A 25,961-nucleotide genomic window follows, 5' to 3' on the forward strand; every position below is an offset into this window, starting at 1 on the left:
GGGGGGGGGGGGAGGGATTTATGTGTATATGTGTGGGGGGGGGATTGTTCCCAGCAGCTCTGCCGCAGTAATCTAAGGGATGCAACTCTCTGCAGACAATTCTAGAGCTGACAGATGTCTCTGCAGACAATTCTAGAGCTGACAGATGTCTCTGCAGCATTTTCCAGGTTGACTGCGACCTCCGCCACTGAAAACGTGCAACATGCTGGAACATTTCGAGACAGAGGTAGTAATGTCACAAACAAAAACACCCCTAATGTGATACCCAACTACCATTCCACGTTGGAGGTCTGTCACTTCAGCTGAGTGGGGCATCTTGACATCGAGTAAAGTGCAAAACATGAGACACATTCCCATCTTTTATTATCAGACTTACTCAGATACTCCCCGCTTATTTAATGTAGTAGGATTCGAAGTTTGCATGGCACGTAAGGCGTCCAAATACTTTGGTGAACCTAGTGTATATTTCTTAACTTTCTCTCTCAGTCTTATTCTAACTATATTCCTTCCATGTTCATCTTGTGAATCTCTAACAAGAGATCCATAAGAATTTGTTATTCAAACTCTAAGGACTTATTTAGTTACAGCATCATCGAAGTATCTTTTGTATAATTCTAATTAAATACAACTGACAGACTAGACAGAGTATTTAGTAATTAAATGCCGTTGATACTCATTTTGCGCATTAACGCTAAATGATATTTAATCAAGTAATTGAACTAGAAGCCAGATAAGTCCCAGCAATACAATCACTGTAAACCTAATCTAATACGGTTAGATACATTAACATCATGACTTTTTTGTGAGTGTGTGTGCATATTTTACTCAATATATTATCATATTTAGATTTGCTTTTAGACGCTTTTGGCAAGATTGCGATCAGCGACTTTTGGATGATAGGAAACTGCAACACACACACACACACACACACACACACACACACACACACACACACACACACACACACACACACACACACACACACACACACACACACACTTTGAAGAGTACTATAAATTGTATAGAGTCTTGGAGCTTGATGCACCTTTGCTACAAGTTGTCTCGAACCGCACTACTCTATAATCATGAGGTTGTCAGCAGCCCTCAACTAAGCAATTTGCAATTCATATATCGATATAAGATTTTAATTTTAAAATCTTATATTAATATAAGAATATATTGAATTTTTTTTCTTTTCTTATAAATTATTATTTATTTTGTCTTATGTACTTATTAAGAATAACTAAGTAGTACAGCTCAGTAGCACACTATTATTATTTATAATAAAATATAATACACCCTTATTATTTATAATAAAAATTAATATATATTGCATAATGTTTTGAGCTATTCAGTATATATTCAGATCGTATCGTATTCTAAATTAAGGTTTTTCATCCTCGGGCGTGTTGTAATACTGCATGGAATAATTTAGATGTTGTAATACTGCATGGAATAATTTAGATGTAATACTGCATGGAATAATTTAGATAAAATATTATGTCATTGGCGCATTCCTTTATTTGAAAAACACTGCTTCGTTCGTATATGTATAAAAATATCAGCAGTTGCTTTTTCATATATATTTTATTTATTACTTATTTATTTATTACTTATATATCTATATAATCTTGTTCTATAGATAGATATAATCGATTATACATACATATATATATATATATATATATATATAGATTATATATATATATATATAATCTTGTCCTACTCTATGTTTCTTTATTGCTATTAGTACTTATATATCTATATAATCTTGTTCTATAGATAGATATAATCGATATATATATATAATCTTGTTCTATAGATAGATATAATCGATTATACATATATATATATATATATATATATATATATATATATATATATATATATATATATATATATATATATATATATATATATATATATATATATATATATATAGATTATATATATATATATAATCTTGTCCTACTCTATGTTTCTTTATTGCTATTAGTATTGCTTATTTTTCAGCTTAATCCAAGGCTATCTTTTTTTTTTAATTCTCTGTTAGTTGATTCAATGTTTGAAGATGGTGCTAAATTGGAATGTGCTAAACTCTCCCTTTCTGAATCCCACTTGTTCATTAAGACGATTCTGAGATTATTTTTATGAACAGTTTATGTACTTTAACAGCAATCTTATAGGCTTGTAATTTTATACATTTTTCTTATTATCTGTTATCAACAAGAATACCATGATAGCATTGCTTCAATTGTTTGTATATCTTACTCTTTTAATATATATTAGTATTTTAAGATTAAATTTAAACCATTTCATTGTAAATACAAAAAAATTAAAAACTCTTCGGAGTTGAATGAACCTTGATCAAAAATTTCTCGTAATCATCATAACTGATATGTTTTTATTTATAACTGAATTAAAAATGTAATTTTTAAAATACATTTTAATACGTATTTAAATATATCTTGAATATATATATATTTTTTTTTTGCTAAAGGGGAGTTAGCCGGTCTCACACAGAAGTAGAGAATATTTTCCTCCCGGAAAACACACACAGCACACGGACATACAAGGCTATGCAGATAGAATTATTTGTCCTGTTAGAGCTTTAATTACGTTTCTATGAAGCAAAAGTTAATCGTCCGTGACAGGCCATTGAGTACACCAGAGGGAGGGGGGAAGGGGCCCTGATACCCCTCAAAGAAAAAGGAAAAAAAAAAAACTAGAAAAATTTCAAAAAATCCTGTTCTAATTAAAATTCTTTATATTTTATTTTATTTATGTAGTGTTGTGTCTTCTATTTCTATACTACTTATGAATTAGCGATCATTGCAGATGCTCAGTCATAGGTCGTATGCGATGCGTATTGTGTATTCTCAAATAGTCTACTCAACCTTCCCCCCTCCACACACACACCCCAAGATTAAATCCTGAGTGTGCCACTGGAACACACCATGTAAGGAGCAGATCGCTGATGAAGATTCAACACACTTACGAAAATAAAATAGCGAATCACAAGTCTATCTAAATCCGGAATTTAAATTAATGTATTTTTCACAAGACTGAGTAATATATTAAGATAAGTAAATAGTCATATTATTTTCTACTATTCTAATTTTCTTTTCGCCAAATGAGATGGGGCGGAATTTATAATAAAATTATAGATTTCTTTCTTAATTTGCAAGACAGTAATATTCCCTATTGAAAGATAGAATTTGCTTATCCTTGACATATAGTGTGTATCTTTTATTACGAGATAAGTTTTGAAGTTCAGCAATGTTAATATGTTGTATCCTCATATACACACTTGAATAGTTCCAAAGCCCCGCGGGACCACTTGCGGTCTTTGTACGTGCATTTTCTAATGCAAGTCTTATCATCCAAGCAGAAAGCTTGTGTACCCTTTTTAATTCAGAACGCTGTTTATTTGGCCTACCCTAGTTCGATGTTTTTGTCTACTACTGGCTTCTATAACACCTCTTTGAGTTTTATGGACAAAGTTGTTGATAGTCCGAGGAACTGGCTACCGGTGTGGTTAGTTGAAAGTAAGTTGATTATTATTGCAAGTAGCCGCCATTTAGGAACCAAAATGAAGAACAACAGTGACAATGAGCACCTGTTCCGCTGAACTGGTCGCTACAATTTTCCTTCTAATCATCTAATAATAGAACAGCTACTGGTCAGCACCCATACACTTCCCAACTTCAAAATATGAACGAATTTCACATCATCTTCTTTTATTCCGTTCACATTTGTACTTTTAGAACGATCTCCCCCACCTTACTGCTTTTCCCACTGAGTACAATCCCAAACTCTTTAAGAAACATATCAATAGATTACTTCTTTCTCCTTAACTTATCCACACATATGGCACTATTGTGACCTTTCATGTGTAAGATCATTATAATAATAAATAAATAAAAAGACAACGCCCCTCCCCGGATGAGACTACCATCTCGTATTTGCTTAGTGGAGAGTTGAAATGCTTAAAAAATTGCATGTTCGGATCCAATCTTAAATACTCGTAAATAAATAAATGTATTATAGCTTTATATATTAAAATCACTCACTTATTTGATATATTGAATTCACTCACTAATATATGTGTGAGTGTGTATGCTTGCATAATAATAGTTGCTCGGTAAGAGCAGCGAGAATGACATACGAGAACAGAAAAATGACCAGTGACGCTACATAAATTTATACGTGTGTGTGTGTGTGTGTGTGTGTGCCCGTAAAGACATATATATGCATAAGGAATTTTTATATATTTTTGTGGGTTCAAGTCTCTCATCGACGGTCTTTAGATTATAAAGAAAGTGTTGACCCTCAGATTGAGATAAAAGCAGGAGGGGGGGAAGAGTGACATAGCAAAAAGAGATAAAAGTGTGGGGGGAGGAAGAGTGACATAGCAAAAGGTCTTTCATTCAACAATTTTCCTATTGACGTACCAACCAATACTTCTAAAACCACCAGTTCAACAGCTATTTCTTCGAAAATATTACTATAAGTAAATTGACAATTGACATTTATATCTTTAGGGGTGAAGCAAGATGCTTTTCATATTCCCCGCTATCTGTTGTGGTTACAGTGAGGGTAAAATTTATGAGCAGTTTGCTCGCCCTGAATGGGCATGGAGATTATGCATCGCTATGGGATGCTAATATAGCTTTTGGTCTTCTATATTTGAATATGTCCGTTGGATCGTATGCTGCAGCTTGCTGAACCAAATCATTGGGATGTGTGGACGTCTTTAGGAAAAACTTGGTTGCTAAGGGTTGTAGAAAAGAGAAAATATAGGGAATATTTGTGTCTCTGTGGAGTTGATTGTTTCTAACATACCAGGGGGCGTTCAAAATCATTCTCAAGCACTTGTTCTGCACTCGCTGTATCTTAATAATGTTAGTATTAGAGGTGTGGCTCCAGGCTGGAGAGGCATAGGTGATTATAGGACGAATCGTCATCTGGTATAGCTGCAATTTGATTCTGTTGCTGAGTTTGCTATTTCTATTAATTAGCGGGTAGATCTGAGCTATGGCTTTAGATGCTTTTGCTCACGCGGACTTGGTGTGCTGATTGAAAGATAGCTTTTTCTCGAGAATCACACCCAGGTAATTTGTTTCTGTCTGCCAGGGACTTTTAGTATTGAATAGTAACACATCTCCTTCAGGAGACATTGGCCTTTTTGAGAAAAGAACGGATGAGCTTTTCTGGGGGTTGACTTCCAATCTCCACTTAGAGAAGCAACCCTCCAGCTTTAGAATGTTTTCTTGAAGCTTTCTGGTAATGAAATGGGTCTGAGAGATCTCGTTAGTATTGCCGTATCGTCCACATACAGGGCCAAAATGGAAGTCATCGGATTGTGCGGGATGTCTGACATGTATATAGAGAACAGCAATAGAGCCAGTAGAGATCCCTGTGGCACTCCAGTAAAGATATGGCGCTGGGACGATGTAGAACCGTTGATTTTAACTTGCATTGATCTATTCTGAAGATATGAATGGATTAAATGAACCATTTTTAGTGAGGTACCGGCTGAGATAAGTTTGTGCAGGAGTCCAAAATCCCAGATTTTGTCAAATGCTTTGGATAAGTCTAGAAAAACAGCGCCTGTGCACTGGTGCCAGTTGTAGCTGGTGGTGATGTATTCCACAATTCTGTGGATTTGCTGGGTAGTACTATAGTGTTGCCTAAAACCAAACTGTTCTTTAGGGAGGATGTTTAGGTCATTTACTGAGATTTGGAGTCGTGAGAGGATGACCTTCTCTGCAACCTTACCCAGATTTGAGATGAGACTGATTGGACGATAATTGTGCGGTAGGTGTGGATCTTTGCCTGGCTTATGTATAGGAATTACGTCAGCCAGTCTCCAAGTGGAAGGAAAATAGTGAAATCTTAAAATTACATTTATTACTATAAGTAAAGGTTTATAGTCCTTATAAGGACTGGCTTAAAGGGGCGAAGTAAGAATGCTTTTCATCTTCCCCGTTATCTGTAGAGGACAGTGTATGGATAAGGTGTTATTAAGCAATTAAAGCTCTGATCATGGCAGGAGAGTAACAGCAATAGCCGAGCCTCAGTTAGAACTTCATTAACTATAGCATTGCCATCCATTACCCTCCAAGGATATTCACTATAAGTAAAATTACTTCCACGTTTTATAAATATAACAGGTATATTAGAAATAAATTGGTGTGGGAATCTAAATACAAATTAAAAACTATAAATTAGTGATTTATTTAATTTTTTTAATTTGTTGTACATCATAATTATTTTAGAATGTTCTGTTAAATAGTGCAGTAGTATAACAGATATAACAGAACTGTGGTAATAGTTTCATTAGTTCAAGTATGTAGGCAAATGCTTGTGCATGAGTATATATACATATATGTGTGTGTGTTTATATGTGAATTAGGCTTATTTTCCATGATCTTGTATGTTTTTTCTCAGCGAACGATGTACCTCCAGTGACGCACTTCTCCCAGACTTTCTGCGCAGAAAAATGATTGGAATTACCAGGAAAATTTGCATATCAACAATCACCGTGTAGTTCTTGTTTTCCACATTAACTGCAACGATGTTGACCGCTTTGAATCCTTTGAACACTTGACGAAAAAAAAAAATCATGTGAAACCCTCTCAAAGTAGGGTAGACGCTACAGAATGATTCTTATCCTCTGGAAGAGTCAGTTACTCCCATCTTGATGGACTTGAGCATTCCAAAAAGGTCCAACTCTCCTGTGGGCCAACTTCCAGGAGCACCACCACCACCTTCTCTAGGACTCAGTGTTTCTCTGCCGCTTGAACCTTCGGCTACCGTGACTGCTGCCGCTGCTGTCTCGTCCGTAGCGTCTGTCGGTACTGCCGTACAAGGCATGGTACACGTTCCTCACTTTCCTGCTCCGCCGACGGTCTCTCCGCAACGGCTGACGGATATCCCTCAGGCCATTCTGCCGACTGAAGCTCCCGCTGTATATCCCATGTCAGCCGGACTGCTATCAGGTATTGTACTTTCTCTCTTTTTTCCATTTATCAATAATATATGTTTTTATTTTTTATTGCATATTCTTCTTTCACCAATATCTTCCGCTCACCCTGCATTTATCTATTTGTCCTTTCTACTTATCTGTTATCTGCTCACCTTTGTTTTTGTGGTTCTCTTTTTTACCTCTCGTTCTTTCATTTAACAAATCTCTATTAATATATGTATTTATCTATTCATTATCTCTTCTTTCGTTTCTTTCCATTTCTGGAAGTGTTATCTGTGATTTATTCTTTCTTTTTTTCTTTACGTTTCGATCTCTCCCCCCCCCCCGTTCTTTTTAAATGGTGATATTAATCTTCAAACAATTCTGACCTTTTTTTTTTTGGCATAAAAATCCTGTTTTTCGTCACTGTTTTTCTCACCTTTTCTCCGCTTATTTCCATGCCGTCTTTCTCTGTATGCTCCCGACAAAGGTTTCGATGAATGGTGCCCTCATCGTATTTGTAAAGATAAATCTTGTCACGCGTTACTTCTATGGTAATTTTACATCCATCGTTTTCAGTCGTTCGACCCCTCGCATAACTGGGAAGTGCTAATGCAAGTAGACACGAAGATGTACCCGTTCATTGTCTCAGAGTAAAGTTCAAAAAAGGGGGGATATAAATCGGCACACGTGCATGTAAAGGCATTGATTAATGAAGATGGCATTGGAGTGTTATACGCAGAGAAAATTAAATAGAGAATATAAGTTCCTATTTGGATTTTGGTAGTAAACATACTAAAGCATAGTTCAAGGAGTTGCTTTTTTTTTTAAAATTATTTCTATAAGTAATGATCTTTACCTTAACGGCAATCAGTTAAACGTATCATATTTTATTTTATCACCCGTATTACTGTGCTGATGATCAACAGCTTTCCTACAATAAATTTTTATATTAAATTAAGTCATACGTAAAAAAATATGGGTGCCCTTCCAAGTTATTGTAAAGAATTTCAGTTTATTATTATTATTATTATTATTATTATTATTATTATTATAACTATAAAGAAGCGGTCGAAAACTGGCGGCCCTCGAAGGCTTCGTATACAGCCCGCGACTTTAATGATTTTTTTTTCTAAAAATCAGTGTTTCTAACATCCTGCGGGGATTAAAACAGAAACAATTCAAACTTCTAAATGTTCTATGACAGCTTAAACAAAAGTAAAACTTATTACTACAATTCTTTGTACCATGTTTTAATCATCAAATGTTGGCAAACACTGAATGGAAGTTACTTGTCACGCAGCCAGTTTAAGGTAGTTTGATTTCAACCAGTTTGAAAATGAATTATTATTATTCAGTTTACCTTTTTATAATTACTACTGAAAATGTTGACGAAGAATGTAATGTAAATAAAAATGACAAATGGAAGTAATTGATCTCCAGTGGAATACTGAACTCAAAAATAAACATAACGAAGTTGGCATACCAAATTTTCATAAATACCTCGGCAGTAAATATCCCAAATATAAAATTTATTGTGCAAAAATGTTGTCAATGTTTGGAAGCACCTATGTATGTGTATGGGGTGTAACTGTTTACGTAAGTCGTAAAGGCCCGGCAACAAAAGGGCTTTTGTTAGAGCCTTTCTTTTTTTTAGTTTATGTTTTGGTTCACAGAATAATACTGAATACGGCCCGCGTCTGATATACTACATCTAATTGAACTGGCCCTTTGCTGCGTTTGAGTTTGAGACCCCCGCCCCCTTGCTGTAAAGAGTTAGAGTTTATCATTATTATTATTTTAAATTAGTATCATATGTTGTAATTATTTCTCGCTACAGCGCAGTCGTTGTATAATAACGTCACACTTTAACTTCTTCGACAGTAATTCTGGAAAAGCCAAACAAATGTTTTATTTATAATTACTTTTTCTTAATGTAGTACTTCTTGCAATAACTTAATGCTAAATACAATTTCCGTGTAGTTCAGAAAGTCGTTCATCGCATGAAAAAAAAAAAAAAAAGAAAAGAAAAGAAGTTAATTATATTAATCCAAGTTTATCTGTTTTATCTCAACCATTAATTACAATGCTTACCTCCTTGAATATTTTGTCAATTATCTTGTTAATTAAAGATTTCCTTAAGCTCACATTTAATTACTTTATTTCCCTTACTATTTTATTCTCATTCCTCGTTGCTAAGCGACTATTTCGATTTTGAGATGGAATAGCAAATATATAAATACATCGTCATATTATTGGGAGATAACATGATGATGATGTATTTATCATCATGTTATCTTCATATCTATTATATGATGATGTATTTATCATCATCATCATATAATAGATATGATGATAAGGATTTTTTTTTTCAGCTTTGAAAAAAATAAAAAATAGTTTGAATGGAAAAGTTTGGCTGTTGGAGCAGAATCGAAATCTGACTTCTAGAGCCAATCTATCATTATAAGATTGTTTTTAAAATAATCCAGATCTATACATCGGACCATTCACATGATGATTAAGAAATAGATATCTTCTATCACAAACTAGAAGACCTCATAAGCAAAACTAATAAAAATTATATCTTAATAGTGTTGGGAAATTTCAACTCCAAAATAGGGAAATACTCACCAGATATAAAGGGGTCATGGGCAACGGAATAAATAGATGAGAGAAATAACAGAGGAGAAACATCACTTGAATTCTGCAAACAAAATAATCTATTCATTTCCAACACCCAATTCTACCACAGGCCTTCCCATAAATATACCTGGACATCACCGGATTGATCTTTCAAAAATTGTATTGACTACATTTCAATAAGAAACAAATGGAAAGCTTCGAGCCAGAATGTCAAATTCCTAAGCCTGATTTCGACTCTGACTACGATGCCTTCTCAGCAAAGATTTGCTGAGAAGGCATCGTGGCAAATAGCAACTATAACCTAGCAGATATAAGCAAAATAAACGAATAAGAACATATAAATAAATTATATGGCCGTGCGGTTAGCCGAGTGACTATGCGCCACGCAACCATATGCCTTGGAAAGGGGTGTCCTGGGCTTGATTCCCGTCGCCGACGTGAAGAGCTTAGGATATTCCTCAGCCATAGCCAAGTTAGCCGGTCTTGGGCGTGGACTGCAGAGTTTTTCTCTCCAGTTTATCTTGGATTTTTCCTCCCGCAAGCAGTCAAACCGGTCCCGTGAACACACGCAGCTACAGCCATAAGAAATACCGGGGGGAATAGGGCTAGTCACTTTATCCTGGGGACTATTACGACTTAGAAGGGCTAAAGATAGCTCTATAACAGGCCAGTATGCCTAATACGTAGTAGGGGAAAGAAGGAGAAATAAATTATATGGGAATACCATAGAAACAGAACTGAAAAATATATCCTTTACTAACGTAGAAACTACATGGAATCAGTGAAGCACAATAGTCAAACACACAGCTATCAAGATTCTAGGCACCATCATCAAACCATATAACAATTGGATCACCCCTGAAATCTTAAAACTCCTAGAAGAAAAAAGAGAAGCTAAAAACACATTAAATCAGAATAATTCCGAAGAAAGCAGACAACACTATAAAAAGCTAAAAAATAAAATCGATGGAATGTGCAAAGCGGCAAACGAATCTTGGTTAGAAGAAAAAGTAAAACAATGCGAGGAAGCAAATAAAAAGCATGACACTAAAACTGTTTACAAAAGAATAAAAGATCTAGCCAAAGAATATAATAACATCACTTTAAAAATGAAAGATTCTAATAATGTAGAAACTGGCAAGATATACAAAATATATGGAAATAATACTAATACTGCCAAAAAAGAATACTATGGGATCATAATACCCATCCATAAAAAAAGGTGATAAACCAAAAGTGAAAACTATCGTCTTATCACCCTTTTAAATCAGAGCTACAAGATATTTGTTCGAATTATACAAAACCGCATGCACCAATTAATGGAAGAAATCGTCGAGGAGGAACAAGCTGGTTTCAGACCCACAAGATTTACAATTGATCAAAATGTGCTGGGAACACAATCTACCACTGTACTGCAGCTTCGTTGTCTTTAAACAACCCTTAGACAGAGGAAACTGATCAACATCCTAAATCATTAGATCCCGAATTGTCGACCTTCATTTCAAACTTTTACAAAAGCACTCGTCAAATTTAATAATATAAGCACAGAAGAATTTAAGATAGAAAAAGGAGTCATGCAGGGGTGCCCACTCTCACCGCACTTATTCAACATATACCTAGAGGAAATATGCAAAGAAATCTCCAATGAACCAGAGATAAGTATAAATGGAAGAAACATCAACCACATCAAATACGCAGGGGATGTAATAATCCTGGCAGTATCCAAGTTACAATTAGGAAAAAACAGTCCAGCTTCTAAATGAAGCATGTAAAATCTTTGAGGATGAACAGCAGAAAGACCAAAATAATGAAAATAGGAAGAGAAGTTGGAAGCATCTCAATAACCCCGGAGAATCAAACCATAGAACAAGTTAAATCTTTTGTCTACTTAGGAAGCACCATTACACACGATTTGGACAGCACTGAAACAGGAAAACACAGAATTAACATTGGGTGGTCGAACATGAATACATTAAACAAAATATGGAAAACAGTAACAAACTCTCGAAACATCTTAAAATCAAACCATTCAAAGCCATGATCATCCCCACAGCAACATATGACGACACACTAAAAAGGAACTGCACAAAATAAGTGCATTCGAGGGGAAGTGCCTAAGAAAAATAAACAAAACACACTGGACTGAACACAAAAACAAGTAAAGGCGGATCTGAATTACCAGGACAACCTCACAGACATCATTCTTCACCAACCACACAACGCCGATGGTTCTGCCATGTCCAGAGAATTCCTCCTCAGACTTCCAAACATCGTGCTAAATGCAAGAAAAGGAAAACAGCCCCCACCCGGAAGACCGAGGAAAAGTTGGCTCAGATCCTTAAAAGAAAGAGAAGAATCCCCCAACTTCATTGCTATCTTCGAGAAGACTACAAATAGAACCATTTGGAGACAGATTGTACAAAGGGAACTCGACCCGTCACCAGACGGATGAGATGAAGAAGAAGAAGAAAGAAGAAGATTGAATGACTTAGCCTTGATTGAATTAAGGCAGAATCAGCTAAGGCTATGAGACTAGTGTATAATGTATTCTAATTGTTTGTGTATTCCTATGGACAGTTTGTCTGTTTTTGCGGGATGAGAAACCAAAGTTTCTCCTAAGAAACCCCTGCACAAACCTCCGTATGAAACCGACTAACTCTCACCTTTAGCTAAAAAAATACCTTAGAAAAGTTCTTTACCTTCCCGGATCCGAACCTCATATCTTTTAATCAAAGGACATTGTCGATATCGACTGAACTACGGAGGTATATCACAGAAGGGATTGTATTAAGGTCAAGTTTCACAATTTATATTAATTGCATTATGGTAAATGGCTTTTATATATGAAGAAAAGATAAAGATGACAAAAACTCTGCACAGAGTCTTGTGTAGAAATATCGCGCCAACAAGATCACAAGTTTTGAGTGGATTAAGTTTAAACGGACGGAATTCTGAATAGAATCCCCCTCCCCCCATACACACACACACACACTGGAGAATGTTACGGAAAATAAGTCGTTTGAGAAAGTTTTTTTTCCAATAGGAATGCAGTGAAACTAAAGAAACTTCACTTATTTGTCCCTAATAATGGGGTGCGATGGCTCGTGATGATTTACAACCCTTTTAATAATTTAAATTCTACGAGCACTTTGTTAATTGGTTTCCAGTCAGACCACCTCAGTCAGAGAGGGAGGAATAATGGGACCTTGAAGGAACCAGTTTTATCAACGACTTCAGCTGATCGCTCTCGTTAAGCATCCCCCAAAACGAGGTGCCACCGACGAGAAGGCTTCGAAGAGCACGTCTGACATCGGTCTAAAGTGATGTGACTTCGCATTCTTACTTCGGCACTCTTATAAGGTTAAGTGGGGAGATTGATTTGCTTATCAGCAACTACTGGTTGTTGTAAAACGAGCTGTCTATTCCGTCAGGTCATTCGCTAAGTTCACACAGGTGTGATAATCACTTCCTGCTCCACGTCGGGTGAATGTGGTTCGGTAAAAGGACGGCAATAAACAATTTCCGTCGTGATCTATTGAAGGGAAGCGAATGTAACGCTTAGGTTACAGTCAGTAGTGAAAATATTAAACACTGCATATCGTAGAATTCAATATTGATAGTTAGAATACTAACACTATTAGCCGAGTGTGAATATGATGTGATTACATCGAGTTGCGAATATAACACAAAACTGTAATAAAACTTTCTGCGAAGACTTTTCAGCTGAATGTGAATTAGTCTCGTACTCATACGGCAGCGTTCTCTCTCCCGCAAGGCAGAAAAACCGCTGTAGATCATATGCAATTAACAGATATAATTATAATTGCCTTAATTGTTTCGTCCGTTATTCCAATATATGTCATTAATTATAGAATAACACGTATGCCACATAAATAACTTTTTTTCATTATGTAAATATTTCGTCATGTATCATAAGATATCATCAGTACAACTAACGAACAATAGGAATTTAATTCAAAAAAACAATAGTGCTCAAGCTTAAATTGGAATCCCTCTAGGTATGCAGTCGTGTGTTCATGGGTTAAAAACTACTGGGTTGAAATTAAAATTACTCAACTTAAATTAAAATATATTCGATAAATTATTGAATACAATTATTATTACATGACACCTTCAGGGAGTCCAAAGACTCATAAAGGAAGGGCTTACTCTACAACTCTCTGTCTCCACCACTCAACCCACCAACTACAACGAACCGCAACTACATCAACGCATTTATCTATTGCCGACCACTAGTATTTTCACAGACAATCACAAACACCCATGCCCAAGACGGGATTCGAACCCGCAGCCTTTTGGCCGGAGAGCGGATACGCTAACCACTCGGCAAACCAGGCCGGCTGTGATGGAAATGACTGTCTCACTTTTCCAAACTTTTGGAATAGTGAGACATCATTTCGATTAAGTCTATGAAGTAAGGCTTCAGCACTTTCTTCCTGGTATATACGAAGTCCCATTCGTATAACTTGTCTTACTATGGACAAACAGGAAGATCTATAAATCAACGTAATCTCTGAACATCAAGACCACATCCACCTTATCAAACCTCACAACATGGAATCGAAAATGCTAACCACAGGATCAAATGTCAAAACGCCAAGCTACTACTCGTACATAGATCTACATGCAAACATGAACGGTTATATAAAGAAAGTGCTGAAGCCTTACTTCATAGACCTAATCTTAATCAAAATGAATGTCTCACTGTTCCAAAAGTGTGGGAAATTGTTATCCTCTTGTATTCAATAATTTATCTGCTATATTTTAATTTAAGCAATTTTAATTTCAGCCCAATAGTTTTAATCCATGAACACGCAACTGTATACATAGAGAGATTCCAAATTAAGCATTTGCACTACCGTTTTTTTTTTTTTTAATTCAATTCCTATTGTTGTTCATTAGTTGTACTGATGATGTCTTACAATACATAAGACGAAATATTTACATAATACAAAAAGTTATTTACTGTGGCATACGTGTTATTCTATAGTTATGGATACCCCACAGGTTTCACTATATAGTCAATGTTTAGAATATCGACTTATGTATTGGATATAACAAATGTCACTTAAAAATAAATAACAAATAACTGACGAGAAATATCGTCTCTTACTAACTACGTAAAATAACACTTGGGTTAAGAACCGAAAGTGGTACTATCACGATAGTCTACAGTGCATGCATAACCTTTGGCATGAGTTTGGGACTGCATGTCCTTTTTACATGAAGGAAAGACGATATTTTTGCCCTTTATTAATGCTTAGGTTTTCACTGGCAAGACAATACTTTTCCTTCGCCTGGAAAGTTCTCGTAAAGGTTCTTCATATCCTAGACGGCAATCCAATCTAGATCTTTCCAAATGAAAAGCATCGTCGATACAGACCGAGGTACAGATTCTTGAGAAGACTTTAGAAACTGTATTGTCACATAGTGGAATATTAATTCAAGCAGTAACAGAACTCAAAATTACTCTTCCGTGCATCTCACTATCTTTTAAATAAGAAATACCAAGGCAACTTCGTGAGGAAGTCGCATGCCCTTCGTTAGTTTTACGAAGTTTACCTTCTCTCCAACCAATCACTTTCGGGTTCGAATCCTGACGTCGGAATGGATGTTTGTAAATGTCGTTAGGTAGTAAAGTTTTTTTTTAAAAAAAAACATCTTTGTAAGCGGTCATTTACATTATTATTCTCGAAAACTCAATCGTTAGTTCTCATACTTAATGAGAAATGAATATTTGATCGTAATTCACAGAGAGAATAACAGCCGACGTCCGATTTGAATTTTATGTTTTATGACATTTCTTAATATGAATATGTCTAAACGGAATAAAGGAGGGATACCAACCATTCAGACGTTTGTCAGTAGAGATATAATCTTTTCAACTGCACACTCGTCCACAGAATACTCGTGCCACTTTTGTGCACCCTGAGCCTTTGCACCCTGAGCACCCTGAGAACCCTGAACTAGACCGATGAACGGTCTAGTTCCACTGAAATCTAGATTCATAAGACTAAATCAGAAAACTGTCACCACCTTTGATTTGTCTGATTGTATGCTTTTGTTTTATACTAACGTAAGTAATACTAGATGGACCAGTCATCTTCAAAATTCTCCTCAGTTGATTAGAAAAATGACATTCAGAATGCGTAATCTAAACCTAAATTGAAATCTGTTGAAAATTTTAATATGGATATCAGCTGTAAAACAGCATCCAAATCCAACAAGTTCAATTAACTGTGTTATAAACGGACACAACTGATTGAAAAAGTGAATCTAACAGACGATTATATTACAGTTTCGGGAATTAACACCAAGATTAACAAGTGGATTAGTGCAGTTAGTGCAGGGACATCATTAGTGTGCTTCTAAATTAAAAAAGAAAAAAAGTCAATGCTTTTGAAGTATTTATAGAAAACTTCTGCTACTAGAGAGTAAGTTGTTCTTTCGCTGAACAAACAAATTACAATAATAATATATATTTCCGTCCGCGCGTAAATATATATTATTAGTCTAGTGGCTATGCGCTTCGCAACCAAATGACAGACATAGCCATGTTAGCTGGTCTTGGGCGTGGACAGCAGGGTTTTTCTCACCAGTTTATATGGGGTTTTTCCTCCCGCAAGCAGGCAAACCGGACCCGTGAACACACGCAGCTACAGCCATAAAATATACCGGGAGGCATTGGGCTACTCACCCCAGGACGAGTACGACTTAGAAGGGCTTAAAATAGCTTTGTAACAGGTCAGTAGGCCTAACACGTAGTAGGAAGAAGAAGAAGAATATATATTTCCTTGTTGGTAAAATGATGTTAATGGTTCTAAAAAAAAAAAATCTAATAAACAGCGTTACTGCACTAGTCGTGTGGATATTGTCTGCGAATGCAAATGAATAGCACTAGACAGCAGGAGATAGTTTTGTTCAGTAAAAGACTGAAGATTTAGTATATGTTGAGTTAGTGAAATGAGTTGCTTTGATTCATTTTGTATATTTTCTGAATGTTTGCTAATTTCCTAGATTATCTTTTCCACTTCTTAAAGATAATCTAGGTAAGCATTGATATCATTTAAAGTCAGCTCTCAAAAACCGACTTTTTCCCTTTTCTTCTTTAAATAATGCCGAATCTTCGCAATAACAATAAATATAGCTTTCCTTGGCATAAACATACTATATCTATAGCTGTCTCAGTATCAAAAAAAAAAAAATTAAAAAATATTCTTTCTTTCCAGAGTTTCTGGAAGAACAGATTAAACTAAACAGAAAAACACAAGTAATGAAAAAATATATGTAATAGCGATACTTCATATGATCATGGTTGCCTCGAGACTGGTTCCTAAACAAACAAAGCAAAAACAAGTTGAAAGCAACGTCGGACAGTTGCACCAACCACTGCAATCGCTACAAATGCGTGCATCAATCTAATTGTGATTCTTTGTGATAAACCCATGCTTATTTATGCCTGCAATACACGTCTTGTTTCATTATCAAACAGGTTGTCGTTTTCAATTCCATCTGTCACTGAATGTAGTTTTAACTTGCTCCAGATGCTAACATGTCATAACGCAACACCACATTACAGGGGGAAATATTTTCGAAAGATTTTCCCCCTATACAGTGTGATGAAAGAAGACAAATGATAGTATATCGTTAGTAATGATATATCAAAATAGAACATGTCCTTGATTTTATCGTTGGTAATGTTATATTAGCATAGAATAATATGCTCTTGACTTTACTTTTAAATAGAAATATTAAGAATATTTTAATATATATTATTATTTGTGATATTAAATTATTTTTATTAAATATTTTAAAAATAAATTAAATAAATATTCCTACATAATAAATTTATCTACATATTATTAATATATATAATTATTAAAAAGATAGCGATTAAATAGGTGGCGTGAGATGCGGTGATTAATACCCTTGGAGGGTAATGAATGGCAATGCTGTAGTCAATGAAGCTGAGGCTCGGCTATTGCTGTTACTCTCCTGCCATGATCAGAGCTTTAATAGCTCAATAACATCTTATCTCTTCACTGTCCTCTGCAGATAACGGGGAAGATGAAAAGCATTCTTGCTTTGCCCCTTTAAGCCAGTCCTTATATAAAGACGATTAGGTAATTAGAGACAAGAGTCTTGTAGGAAACTGTCCGTACATGGAAAAAAATTATATATTATATAAATAATGATAAACGTAGTTCTTGTTTTCATTTGATTAAACTTTGATCTCTGACTTGAAGTGCTATTTCCGCTAACGAGGCAGTTGCACTCGAGTTCCGATATTTCGATTTCCATTCAGAACACCATTAACATCATTTTATCAACAAAGAAACATACATTATTACTGCAATTGTTTGTACAGCGAAAGCACTTACTCTATAGTAGCAGAAGTAAAGAATGGATAATGTTTTAACTCGTATATTTGTTTTCTATAAATACTTCAAAAGCATTGACTATTGTTTGGTTTTCATATGTTATTTAAACACGTCGATTAGCCTCATAAAATATATAAGAATAAATAATTCGCGTTTTTTTCTTAATTTCGTTGATGAATCGGTATTCTCACTTATGACAAACTCGTTCTATTTATTTGTTTTTGGTTTCTTCAAAATAAGACTAAAAGTGTCTTCCGTTATTCATTTTCTCGTTAGGAAATATCAATCCACTGTACCTAAATTCTCGAATAAGGGATGCTTTTGCTCCACCTCGTGTCATATCTGAAATATCTCCTTATGGAATCCGCCCCTATGATTTTGCAAACCATCTGCTGACGTCACAGACTGCTGTTAATAAAATATTAGGTAAGTTGCTTTCTGTTGCTTTATTATAGATATTTAAAACAATAAATAGTTAATACTGAATATTCTTTTGGATGTTTTTAATATTCTTTGTCAACTTTATATACTTCTGCGTACTCCCATATAATGAAGCTTGCCCATGCATAATACTTCCTGAGAATTATATAATCTAGGATAATTATATGAGGATTATAATCCTGGATAATAGCAAAAAGAGAGGCCACCTGTCCAATCGGCCTACTAAGTCACTATTAACTGTTTAAATAATTACAAGCGAATAATTATAACTGCTAATAATTAATAATATTTTAATTGTTCATAAAATTCGAATACTTAATCGTCAAATGATATAAAATATTTAAAGTACTTTAAAATAAATTTTCATTTTCTTGAAGTATTTCCGATACTCGATTTCTTTTTTCTTTTTAAAGTACTTCGAGTACCGACTCTTTCGAAATGTATTTACATATTTTAGATTTTAATCTAAGTATATTCAAGTACTTCGTCGACGGCATTTGAACTTACATTTTAGTATAGCTTGCCTAATATACGCTTTAGTAGCAGTAGTCACTAATACTGTAGCTTAACTTTGCTCAGTATGTATAATTTTATCATAAAATAAAATATGTAATATTTAATTATTTTTATTTAATTATATAAGAGAATAGGAATTAAAAATCTAACATTTATATTAAAATAATTTAGATCAGTATTGTTTATAAACATGGAGACGGAACGAAGTTGATAAGTATAATAAAACACCAATTTTTATTTTACATCATAATATTATAATATTGGCTTCGAAAGCAACGAAACATAAGGATATAGGGATAGGGATATTGGTGAGTTGGGATTAATAATACCCTTGGAGGGTAATGGATGGCAATGCTGTACCGACGAAGTTTAACTGAGGTTCGGCTGTTGTTGTTACCCCGCTAGTGCGCTGAGATTCGAGAGCTTTGATTTCGCTCTCTTAAGGTTTTTGCCTTAAGGGAGCAAAATTTGATTCTCCGGGGAAAGTGTTCTCCGCCACGGGCTGCTGAGGGGCTTTGTCGGTGAATGCTTTTCTTCGGAATATGAGCGGTTCTGCTCGGTGGTGGTGTGTGGGTCGAAGGCCAACGCTGAGATGGACGGTCTTTCGCCCACGATTGAGTGGCCTAAGGATCGTCCGAATTTTTAGAGACGGCTTTACCTTTAAATAAATATGACAATGCTGTAGCCAATGAAGTTCTAACTGAGGCTCGGCTATTGCTGTTACCCTCCTGCCATGATCAGAGCTTTAATAGCTCAATAACACCTTATCCCTATACTGTCCTCTACAGACTACAGATAATGGGGAAGATGAAAAGCATTCTTGCTTCGCCCCTTTAAGCCAGTCCTTATAAGGAAAAAAGCATAGATGAAAATGCCATCTTGCTTTACATGCTCCGTGTGGCTTCACAAAATTTTTAGACAACAAAAATATTCCATACCATACTTTTGCCCTGCAGCTCCGAAATAGAAACTAACGAAGAAACCCTAATAGATATTCGAAACCGACGTTTCGGTTCCATGAAAATTAGTCGTATGCTCAAATCTAATAGGCGACCAATATCACTTTTGATAACACTTGAAATTTATGATTTCCAAATAATTTGCGATTTAGTTAGTGTGCCCTCAATGGCGGTGATCAGCGAATATCACCGCTATCAAATATTTGGGCATTGGTGCTGCAAAAAGGCACGAATTGTGTGAACTGCGAAGACAAGCACCCAGCCGCATACCGGCAAAAAATTAAAAACAAAACCAGCAGCTAATTGCGCAAATTACGGCTGTCTATAACCCCCCCTCCCCTACCACCACCACCACCAGTTACCAATAATGTGCCCAATCCCTGTCGAATCTAAAAGTAATGAAGACCTCCCAATGCTAATCCGAGGATGCATTAACACTCAGGACTGATAACCATCTCAGAAACACTGAAATATCATACAAGTGAACCTCTATACGTCGATATTACTATCTTCGTCATATGCATCGAGATTTTGGGCAATACTGATTGAATTCATGAGGACTCCGCAACTATATAGAAAGACATACTCAAACAATACTATCCACACTATCCGATGGATGATTTCAACAGAAAACCAAACTCAATCGCCAATGAATTTGGAAATAAATTACACGAATTGCAAAATTTCCAGCGGTTACCATGACGATGGCATTCACTTTAATAATAATAATAATAATAATAATAATAATAATCTGTGTTACTTACCCATAAAGCTCACGACCTGACCAGGTTGGTTTTCATAACCATAATTTTAATTTAAGGTGGTTAGGTTTTACTAATGTTTTGTCTGTAAATTGCATCTACTTTCCTGGACTGTTTGCCCAGTTCTCAGAAGAAAATCCCATGTTTCCGATGAAGAAAAACCTTTACACCACCGTGCGGTCCAGCATTGGAACTTTGGTCTTTCCAAACCAATTGAGCTACAAAGCAATGAGACTTTCTTGTCTATAATCCTCCCACCCCCAATAAACGATTGCTTGATTATTATCTCGACATGTGTTAGACACAAGCCCGCTGCTGCTTCCAAGAAGATACTGGTCCAGTTCTAACCATAAACTCAATGGGAAAAAAAAAATATACATATAACCCAGTGTCGGACCTAGAAGCATCATTCCCCTTGGATATAATTTACCTCTACTGAACCACTTGTATTTCCTGACTGTCTCCTAGAAGAAATTAAACATCTCATCCGTGAAGGAAATAGAGCAAGACTCCGCTATTGCAGAACATTGGCGCCGATGTAACCATAGGCAAGAGTTCAATAGGGCCAAATCTAGGCCGTTATGCGCTTACCAGTCTCGCCTACCGAAGTGTACGCAATTATCAAAATGGCTGAAAAACAGGAAACGAAGGGCCTAGATGGGATCTCCATCGAGACTAAAATGCCTACTTCAAAAGTATTAAATGTTATCGATCATAAATGCGATATTAAAAATCCATAACTATCATCCAACTTGGAAACTTGCCGGTGTTTTTCTTAATCCCAAGGCTGATAAAAATGCAATTTCCTCAGAAATGCCGCCCCGTTAGTTGCCTAAGATATCTGAAAGCGTAGTTGTCTGGACGAAGCTGCACTGTATAGAAAATATGAGTTATCCCTCGATTTACCAGTTTGGATTCTCAGAGGTCACTCGACGCCACAACAAATCTACAGTCGTTGAATAATTCAGGTTAGGATAATAGAACTATCGACAACACTCCGGTTTGATCTTCGATATGGCCAAAGCTTTTCCTAAGGTTTGACCCACTCAGAGAAAGAACAACCAAAGTAGTTAACAGTGCAAGTAGAATAGGAAATAGCACCAAATAATTTCTTTTGATATTCTTATGTAAGAGTATAATTATAATTATGTTTAATGGAATGAATGTGGTTCTACTATGTAAATTGCGACGCTTAGAGTTTGAAAAAAAATTTCGCGTGGTCTGTAGAACAGGATTCCTGGTTTATATAACCTTTAGTCGACCCGCTCATAGAACTGATATACTATACGTTCGCAAACGTCCAATCAACGAGATTCATATTAAAATAAATAAAATATTCGTATATATAATAGAAACATTTTATCAATAAAACTGATTCGATTGAAACCGATGTTGAATCCCAAGAACACCTTCTTGCATACATCATAAATTCCATCCACCCTAGGGAGAAGTTATCGCATTCATTTCGACGCATTTATTTATTTTACCAATGAAAGTAGTACTGATGGCTGTTATTTATGTTATATAACAATCGAAAATAAATATAGCTTGTAGAACAATTTAGCCCAGAATCGATATTTTATTATTTTTTTTTTAAATTTCACTCCATCTTTCAAGCAATTGAAATTTTAACATATCTAAAAACTTAAAATGTTCCTGTGAATAACGAATTTAAGTCTTGAATTTATCGTTTATATTTTAATATACGGTGCACTTAGTAGCTATAAAAATTGAGCTCGTGTCTGAGAAGACGATTTGAAGTGGGTTTAGTTGCAACGATGGCTGAAGCCAATGACTATGAGGTCTGTTAAATGACATGTTTACTGGACGGTCTCCTTGTTTACGGGATGGTTAAAAAAAAAAAAAAAAAAAAAAAAAAAAATCCAGTTTCTTTGATGAAAAGGCACATTCACCCAGAAAGAATACGGGACACTTTATAAGGACTTTTGAACTAAAGGTGAGTGGGAGTTAACACGACACTTTGAAGCGTTATTTTTCAAATCTAAATCAACTGGTTCTAAAAATGTCTATTTCGAAAAACAATTTATAATTCTAATTTTATTTATTAGATTGCAAACAGGAGCTTCCGTAGATCAGTTAATGATGTCTTTGATTGGAAAGACCTGTGTTCGAATCCCATCTAGAACGCGAACAGCTTTTATCAAGGCTTTACAAGCGAAGGTGAGTTAGCCCGTCTCATACGGTTGTGGTAGGGTTTTTTAACTTCCGGAAACCGAAGTTTTTCATGCGACAAAGTAGGCAAACCGGCCAGAAAGACACACACGATATAAGACTAGAACAAAGGTTTAACCACCGATTGACAACTCTATTCTGGTTTTGAAAGCCTGCATGATACGATAGGCCTAAGAGTAATGCAGAATAGAGATTTTAAATCGTATGAGTCACTCCTTTCGGTATTGGAGAGAGAGGTCATTAAGGGAGGGGAGAGGAAAGAAAAAAAAAAAAAAAAACAGTGTATACCATTCTACTTTTATTTTTCTTTCCTTTCTTTTTCTGTGCTCCTTTTAGCTTAGTTCATATCAACAGCGCGATAAAGTGTCTCGGCGAGCGTTACACAAATGAATGTCTAAGACAAAGTCACTTTACTCTCTGTCCATGTATTTAAGGTAATTACTCGTCTTAAAATATTTCTTTTTTTTTTCTCCTGTTTTCTAGCGACTCAAACTACAAATGTAACATTTCTCAGTTTCAGAGCAACTAGAGATCGTCGACTGGTGACTAAGCACCTATGGATAATTTATGGATCGTTCCCTCCCCGTACATTCAAAGCGAAACTGTCAGTCACGTTCTGCACGCGCGTTCTCACCCGCCCTTCGTAGCAGTTGGTTGCTGAATTATGAAAGATCATCTCGTCTAATGGCCGTGTTTTCGGTACGATCAATAGTGTCGGGGACGTGTTGTTCTGTCCGTACTGTAACGGTCGGCTGGTCGAAAGAAAGCATTAACATAATCCCTAGTCCAATAGAAACATCTCTTTTACTAGTAGCCTAATCACTGTGTTCCTGATGTTTGTTTGGTTTGGTTTTTTTTTTTTTTTTTTTTATACGAAAACTAGGAAATTACCCGTAAGGCTTGTTCGATGTGGAATAAAAGCAGGGTGCAGTGCATTACGTTTTTATAGAGCGGCCTTAATGACTTGGTTGTTAGGTGAACAAGATGAGGGAAGCAAAGAAAAAAAAAAAGAATATATATATATATATATATATATATATATATATATATATATACCACTGAGTATGGTAATAGCGATCATTTATACCTCTATCCACTATCAAATATGGCTATGATTTAGCTTCAATGGTAAAAATGAACACTCTTTCTATTGATAGTGCTATATTTATCTCTATTTTGCGATATGAAATTATTTTTCCATTTTTTTACGTGTAAAGATATTTTCAATTCTGTTTGTTGCAGAAGAATGAATAAATTTCACTGGTTCATTGTTATAATCAGCTGCCAGTTTTAACAATTAACTTCACGTGAATCTATTTCGTTGGTTGACAGAATTGTAGATTTCTAGTAATTAACCACTCTTCACGTTCCTTTACTCACTCAATTACAATAATATCTGACTTGGATTCAGGACATAAACATAGAATCAATTCTATGTTTATTGACATTTACTGAGAAAATAAATGATTTTAACTTTTCATGTGCAGGACGCTATTATGAAACAGGAAGTCTCAGAACTGGCATCATTGGTGGAAGCAAACCCAAGGTAGCGACACCAGTAGTGGTAGCCAAGATAGAGCAATATAAAAGAGAAAATCCAACCATATTTGCCTGGGAAATAAGAGAACGTCTCATTTCAGAAGGTATGTAGTAACCAATGAAAGCATTCTTTTTATAATTTTCATGTGTTTTTTTTTTATTATTCATTTTTTTTAAAAGGAATTGCATTGTTATGATGTCAGTGTGTACATTTTCCCCCATTCCAGCTTTGCAGTTCTCTGATACTCTTGAGTCCAGTTCAATGTTACCATTGAACTAAACAAGGACAATGGATACACCATGATACTTTTGGATTTGGCTAAGGCTTTTGACAGAATACAGCATGAAAGATTGTTGCATAAATTGAAGAAAATGGGTTTGGGTTATACAATATTAGCATGGATAAGAGGATGGGTGACTGACAGATATCAAGAAGTGGTATATGGGTGGATGTGATTAAATGTAAAATCATTCACTTCGGCGTGATTAGATATCCAATGTCGTATTATATTGGCGGGATTATGCTAGAAGAAACTGACGAGGCTAGGGATCTTGGAGTGTTAGTAGATAGGAAATTGAAGTTCAGGGGCCATGTGGCAAAGATTGCAAATACAACTCAAAAGATAATTGCAATGCTGAAATGAACGTTCACATATAAAGATAAGGATGTCATTTTGCCTCTTTACAGGGCCGTGATATGACCTCACTTCAACTATTGTGCGCAGGTTTGGTCTCCTGGTTTCCGTTGTGATTCTGATATATTGGAGAGAGTGCAAAGGAGAGTGTTAAGAATGATATCAGGATTGTGGAATACTGATTATGAAGACAGATTGAGAATTTGTAGACTGCAGACACTGTAGCAAACAGAAGAAACTGGGGTGATATGATTGAGACTTACAAACTTCTGAAAGATTCATACAGGATTTCAATTGATGGAATTTTTCGATTTATGGAGGGTGGGGAAAGGACAAGAGGACATCCTTGGAAGCTAAGAATGAAGGCCGCCAAGAAGGCTGTGAGGGCTAAATTTTTCTCTCAGAGGATAGTGCGTGATTGGAATGGATTGCCATTAGATGTTGAGAGTGCAAGCATTCAATGAATTGAAGAATAAGTATGATAGCTGGTGTGCGTGTATTATGTGGCCTCCCTCGATGAGTCTCGGACTCACTGGAAATCGCTCTTAATAATAATAATAATAATAATAATAATAATAGGTAATTCTCCGCAATGCATCGATACGTCAATAAATTAATAGATTTCACATGAAGGATTTCAGCAATTGAGTTTCTTCGAGCCGATTAAATGTAACCATAAAATAAAAAAATAAAAAAAAAACTTTATTTATTTTTCTCAATCTACTTTCTTTCTTCATTTCTCTCCAAGGGATTTGAACAGATTGCTTGCCTGCAGAAAGTGGTTGATTGTTGACAACAAGGCAAACTGACCGGTTGACAACACAATTACCGAGAAAAGGTCAGGTGCTCTTACTGGCGTCTGCTTGCGATTAGAGCATACAGACGCCAGTCAGTTGGTTCGG

General features: G+C 35.5%; 1 protein-coding gene across 1 annotated transcript in view; it reads left to right on the plus strand.

Annotated features, from left to right (window-relative positions):
* Positions 1-6,706: 6,706 nt before the first annotated feature.
* The window catches only part of LOC150108260 (paired box protein Pax-6-like), a 49,253-nt gene continuing 29,998 nt past the window's right edge, over positions 6,707-25,961 (plus strand). The window contains exons 1-3 of the mRNA XM_090390434.1: positions 6,707-7,004; positions 18,292-18,441; positions 24,373-24,528. Coding sequence (XP_090246560.1) covers positions 6,707-7,004; positions 18,292-18,441; positions 24,373-24,528 — 604 coding nt within the window. The remainder of the gene's footprint in view (positions 7,005-18,291; positions 18,442-24,372; positions 24,529-25,961) is intronic.

Source organism: Typopeltis vanoorti, chromosome 3 (assembly GCF_054136105.1).
Source record: "Typopeltis vanoorti isolate ZY-2024b chromosome 3, IOZ_Tvanoo_1.0, whole genome shotgun sequence".
NCBI classification, from domain to species: domain Eukaryota; kingdom Metazoa; phylum Arthropoda; class Arachnida; order Uropygi; family Thelyphonidae; genus Typopeltis; species Typopeltis vanoorti.